At 24.9% G+C, this 6,493-nt stretch overlaps 1 protein-coding gene across 1 annotated transcript; it reads right to left on the reverse strand.

Moving 5' to 3' along the window:
- Positions 1-439: 439 nt before the first annotated feature.
- On the reverse strand, positions 440-4,022 carry LOC101496040 (WUSCHEL-related homeobox 11-like). Its single transcript, XM_004489608.4, has 3 exons — positions 3,289-4,022; positions 1,622-1,821; positions 440-685 (listed from the first exon to the last, which is right to left on the reverse strand). Exons 1-3 carry the CDS (start codon positions 3,926-3,928, stop codon positions 662-664), a joined length of 864 nt encoding a protein of 287 aa, XP_004489665.1. The 5' UTR covers positions 3,929-4,022; the 3' UTR covers positions 440-661.
- Positions 4,023-6,493: the final 2,471 nt, after the last annotated feature.

Here is a 6,493-nt window from a genome sequence, read left to right on the forward strand (position 1 = left end):
TACAAGCCTACTTTGCAATGTACCCTAAAACTTTAACACCTTATGTACAAGCTATGACTACCTTAGAAGAATTTCTTTTAGGGCAAAATAACTTATTGCATTTCAATAGTAATAAGTGAAGCAATACAAGAAGTAGCATGATAATAATAAAGTGAGTTAGACAAGCAATGCACAACCTTATTTGCTTGTCTACGAATGAAAGTTAGCTTCGATGATACATATAATGTCACGCCATTTTTAATAAATTTGATTAAAACTCAACTAATTTATTAATCAAATATTAAAATGGAGAGGCATATATATTAATAGAGTAAAAAAGAAAAAGGAATATATATATTAATTAGTCATGAATTGAGTGAAAGCAATACACGAAAAATATACATTACACCACTTGCTTCCATTAATTAATATAATATATAGTTTTATTTAAGAAGTATATATGTTTGTAAACAAGGATAAGATCTTTAGGTTTATATAATTGTTAAATAGATATAGATATAGACTTCTATAATCACATAGTAGAACTCTAATATTTGAACCACATATCAAAGATTAAGAGAATGAAGAAGAAAAAAAAGAGATGGTAATATAATATATTGAAGAAACATATAAAGGAAGCTTCCATAATATTTGTCCATTGTTGTGCTACTTGTTCATTTGTTCATACTTGGTTTTGCTTTGAAACCTGTAACAAAAACACCAAAACATTTATCTCAAACACTTTATTTAGGTTCACACAAACCTTCCAAAGTTATGCCTTTTCCAACACAAAATAAAACTCTTTGTCTCATTTTGTTTGATGTTTAAACAAAATAATTTTTGTTTAATTTGGATTTTCATTTTCCTTTTTACTACATCATAACACATTAAATAATTCTTTTATTATACTTTTCACTATTATTATATGCTGGCCAAGGTGTCCATTAGTCCAAAATTAGATATTAATCTTTGAAGGTACAAACAAATATTCATTTAAGAAAATGACGACATTTCCCAATCAAACTTATTGCATACGCACTGCAAGTTAGGGATTGAACTCAAATGTTATAACATTAAATGTCAAATAAATTTTGACGAAGAAATTCTTAGGAAACACTAAAAAATAAATGACAAAATTAAATTTTCCGCGTTCTTTGTATTTATACTTTAACACGCTTCACATCTTCACAAATGTGAATATGTGTTATATTAGATGAAGATCAAACACCTCATATTTTAAATTTCATTTTAAAGTTAATTTCGTGAAATTTAGTATACTAAGCATCTTATCTTCATCAAATAGTCAAGATAATTGCAAGGTTTTTCTAACCATAAAAAACCTATGTCCATATATAATAACAAAGGAAAAACAAACTATATTTTTACAAATGAAAAGTTGTGTTAATTTTTATAATACAATAATGTGTTAAGACTAAAATATCCATATTAATTCAAGCAATTGAAAGTAATAAGAGTGAAGTAATTTTTTTTTGTAATCAAGTAGTGAACTAGTTAAACAAAATATTCAATTTAATTAAATAAAAGTATTATTAGTAAAAAAACTAATAAATATTGACTTAATATTTTATGTTATTAATTTTTTTTTAAAACATTGAAATATTAATTAATTATATGTGCTAACCAGAAAGTAGCTTTCACCATGCTGCAAGCTCTGCATCAAGAAACCAAACTCATTGGTTGGAACTGAAACTCCAGAAGAATGAACTAACATTACATCTTCACCAAACATTGTTTTAATGTCTATTATACCCCTTGGAACTTCTGTTGCAACTCCATTGATGAAAACTGTGATCAAACCTGAAATATTACTCCCCCCAAATCCTATCCAAAAACATTAATATAAACAAAAATTAGAGCATCAATAAATTATTATAAACAAAAAATAAACCATTACAATTTATATATAAAAAATGTAATAAAAAACAATTCTTTTAATGAAATTCTATTTTAATATAATGGTTCAATAATTAATAACATAATTATAAACAAAGTAATTATTTTAAACAAAAATTTCAAGATCTCTCAATAACATTACAATTGTAGTTTCGGCCAAATCAACCATTTTTAATCTCAATTTCTCACAATATTAATCAAACATCACAATTAACCAAAATTACCAATTAATTTTTTTTTTTTGCAATAGTTTGAAACCTTGTTTTTTTAGAATTATGATTGTATTAATTGTTACACTGTAACCTCCCCTTTGCTGGATCTATTTGTCTTGCCTCGGGAAGACAAATTGAAGGGCACAGAATCTCATACAAAAAATAATTCATATATATTAAAGAAGAGTTCATAGGAAAAAAAACATTCATGAATTTGGTATAATATGGAAAATGATGTTTGAAATTATAACATCAAGAAAATTATCTAAATCAATCATCATATATACTTGTTCAATCTTAATTGTCTAGATGAGAGTAACATAATAAGGAAAATTTAAAAAAAAAAATTAAAAAAAAAAGAGAAAAATAATCTAGGGTTTTGAAATGTTTGTTTAATTAAAGAATTTTGGATGAAACCCAGAAAAAAAGTATGATAAAGGAATAAAAATGGAAGAACAGAAACTGCAACAAGAAAAGTGAAGTCATGTTTTTCCGGAAAAGAAAGTACAAATTTCATGCTTTTCATTTAATCTTAGGAACTGTCAAATCATCAAGTAGATTCACACTTTATTAATTCTTTCATCACCCTCAAAATTAATCAACCATAAAGTAAAAAAAAATATTTATTAAAAAAAAAACTAATAGGACAATATGAATCTACAATTTTGTCAAAGAATTTAAGAAAAGTTTTTTGTTTTAGAGTTTATTATAATAATCATTCCAAACTTAAACTCAATATTGAAAAGAGACTAATACCTAGACATAAGCATTAAATTAATATAACTCTTGAAAAATAATATATATAGATTCTAGTACTCGTTTTTGTCCTCAAAAGGGGTTTTGTCTTGAAGCAAATTAGATGAAAATTTTCACATTTTTTCTAAAAAGAGGGTTTTAATATAATGATTAAAAAAATTTGAAGAAATTTCACTAAATTCATCTAAGGAACCTAATAAATTTTGAGACAACAATATGAAAAAAAAAATTATAAACATATTTTATATAGTATTCCTTTCACTCGATTTAATTTGTAATTCTTTACTCAAAGATAAAAATAAATTAAAGATGAAATTGTAGAAAAAAAATTGAAAAGTTTTCATGCTAAAATCTTTATTTTTTTAATAAAAAATCTTAGCTAGGTTTATAATTATAACACCATGCAATAACTAAATAAATCACACACCTGAGTGATAGTTGAAATTTGAAGCCTGATCAGATGGAAACAAAGCTGAAGAAGCAGCTGAAGAAGTTTGATCAATTTCAGGGAAATTAATTTGAGAAGAACCTAAGAACAAACCACCAAACCCTTCTTCAGCAACACCAGCACCAACACCAACACCACACGACGATGAAGAACCCGAAAAGTTGTTATTATTATAAGACGAATTACTAGAAGAAGAATTCATAGTAAAAGATGAACCACCAAAACCAATTGCAGACGCACCAACAGATGGAGAAATACTGTTGGTGTTGCTGCTGCTTTGGTATTGGTGGTATGGATTTGCACCGCTGCTGCTTATTTGAGCAGCAGCTTGCATCTGCCTTTGGCGGCGACGAGAACGAGAACGACGATTCTGAAACCAATAAAAAACATTAGCATCACCAACATTTCCAAATTTCTCAAGAAGTTTTCTTATTCTAACAGTTTCATCTTTTGGTGGATTAACCATTCCACTATTGAAGATGGATTCAAGTATAAGGATTTGTTCAGGTTTTGGTGTCCATCTTGACCTCACAGTACTTTCACTCTTTTCAGTGTTTGGATTATTGGTATTGGAAATCTGAGATTGAACATTTTGTTGTTGTTGTTGTTGATCTTCCATTCCAATGTGGAAGAAAGAAAAAAAAATAATGTTTTTGTTTTGTTTTTTTAATTTTGTTTGAAAGATATGATGAAACCTAGGTAAGTAAAATAATTATATATATGTTGATGATGTGAGTAAAGTACATGGAATACAGTAACACTGTTTTTGGTTGTGTATATATAAATAAATGTTGAATAGTTAAAATACTTAAATGCCCTTTATGTGTCTTTATTCATTTATCATGTCATGCTTTGAACCCTTTTTTGTTTGCCTTTGCAAATGTCAAAAGAACCGCAGGATTCTAGATTACTCTCATTACAATGTAATTAATTGAGAATAAATGTGAGTTTGAATATTTCATGTACTCCATTGTTTTAAATTATATTTTATGTATGTTTCTTTTAATGTTATCAATTTATACAAAAATATTACACATTTTTAAATGTGTTTTCAATGTTTAAAGTGATTTTAAAGATTAAATATGTTTTTAAGTTTTATAAAATTTTAAAATTTCGTTTTAGCGAAAAAATTATATTTTTTAGTTTCTATAAATTACCATGTAAATAGTTTTAGTTTTTTGTTGGAACATCAATATATTTTTAAATAATTATTTTGTAAACATGTTTACAATACTATAAAAATATTTTCGACAAAAAATGAGTTTAAAATTCAATTTTTAGATCCATATATTCGTTACTTTTAGCTAGACTTTATCACATTTAAAATATTTATATTTAATTATTCGCAAGTTAAAAAATTTAATTTTTTGTGGATGAACTTTTAATATTATTCTAAACATGTTTGCAAAAATTTAAAAGTAGAAGAACAAATTAAACATGTCTCGTTCAAACAAGGACTAAAACTATTTGCAGAATAATTATGTATGAAAAAAAATTGATTAATTATTTTGTTTCCAAATCATCTCTAATTTTATCTTTTATGTGATGTAAAAGATATAACAACTTCTGATTATTGAAATCCCTCCTAATAATTAACAATATGTGTCTAATACAATATTCTTTCAACAAAAAAATCAAATTTTTCCAATAATAGATTTGGACTTGAAACAATTCTTATTGCATACTTTGAAATAGATATAAATTTTTTAAAATGAATTAAATTTATTAATGTTATCGGTATTTTTATTTCATTCTTGTTAAGTTTGCATACTTAACTTTATAATTGATCTAAGATTAGTCTTTTGCAGTTCACGTTAGTTATCATATACAACTATTGTTTAAAAGAGTTATACAAAAAAAACTAACATTCATTATTTATAAAAGATAAAGGGCAAAAATAAATTTAAAAGAAGATAAAGAAGCAAAATGAATATTTGGTAAAAGATAAAGGACCAAAACTATATGTATGCCAAAGAAAAATGGATGAAATAAGATAATAAATAATTAAGCGAGTCATAGGAAAAGACAAATAATTTCATCAAGGGTTAAATATATGTTTAGTACAATCTTGACCTTTTTAAGTTTATTTTCTATAAAATAAAAATACAACTTTTAGTACTACAAAATTATAAAAAAAAAAAATTCTCCACAAAAATTTATATTTTTTTAACTTAGGATGAATTAAATATGAAATATTAAGCACCAAAATATCAAGATCAAAGTAACGAAAAAATGAACGTAAAAATCAAATTTTAAAGTCATTTTTTGTGGACTTTTTTAAATGTTGTAAGCATTTCTGCCAAAAATCATTAAAAATATATATGTTGACATAACATCATAAACTAAATTATTTGCATGATAACTGGTATGGATTAAAAGTTTTTTTTTTCTTTTTCTAGTTAGATTTATGTCCCCTTATTATTATTTTTAATTTACTAATAAATTTTTAGCTTAAATATATAATGTAAATGAAAACAAAGAAACAAAAGAAGACAATAGAAATTTAGAAATTTGAATTTAATGGCGCTTCAAGTAATCAAATTTATCCATAAATGATGTTGCATTGAAGAGACTAACAATGTATTTTGAATGTAAACATTAAGTTAGTTGCAATAATTCATCATCAATTTTGTTGTTGGGGGTCCTATTTTAACAATTTTCATACAAAGATCTCTATAATTGTTGTTTACACTAAAAATGTCAAACACATTTATGATTTAAATAATAATTTTTTTACTTAGATGTACTTAATAATTTTATACTAAATTTTTTTGGTAGCTAAATACTTATTACTAGAATATAAACATACACTAAGGTATAAATAGAAGGAGTACTTATCACGAAATAAAAAAAGTTTTGATAGACTACATCATAAATGCATTAGGCTACAACTTTCGAGAATATTCATGACCAGACATTACTTGCCTTCCGATCAACCTCGAATTAATAATATATCTCTATCTCTATCTCTCACATTTTCCAACGCTCGTTTTCTTTCTTGTAATACTCTCTTTGTTTCAATTTATATGTCATTCTAGCAAAATATATTTGTCGTAAATTGTACATATAAATTATATGAGAAAAATATTTTGCCCCAATATGAGATATATGTATTTTATTAATAGTGTGTCTCTTATACATATTCTAGGTAAAAGTTTCAAGAAAATTATCATACACTAATTAT

The sequence above is a fragment of the Cicer arietinum genome, chromosome 2 (assembly GCF_000331145.2).
Source record: "Cicer arietinum cultivar CDC Frontier isolate Library 1 chromosome 2, Cicar.CDCFrontier_v2.0, whole genome shotgun sequence".
NCBI classification, from domain to species: Eukaryota; Viridiplantae; Streptophyta; class Magnoliopsida; order Fabales; family Fabaceae; genus Cicer; species Cicer arietinum.

Coding starts and splice junctions, on each gene's coding strand:
- LOC101496040 (XM_004489608.4), bottom strand. CDS start 3,928: ATGGAAGATCAACAACAACAACAACAAAATGTTCAATCTCAGATTTCC. Junction 1,822..3,288: donor AAATTTCAACTATCACTCAG/GTGTGTGATTTA, acceptor GTTTTTGGATAG/GATTTGGGGGGAGTAATATT. Junction 686..1,621: donor ATGGTGAAAGCTACTTTCTG/GTTAGCACATAT, acceptor TTTTTGTTACAG/GTTTCAAAGCAAAACCAAGT.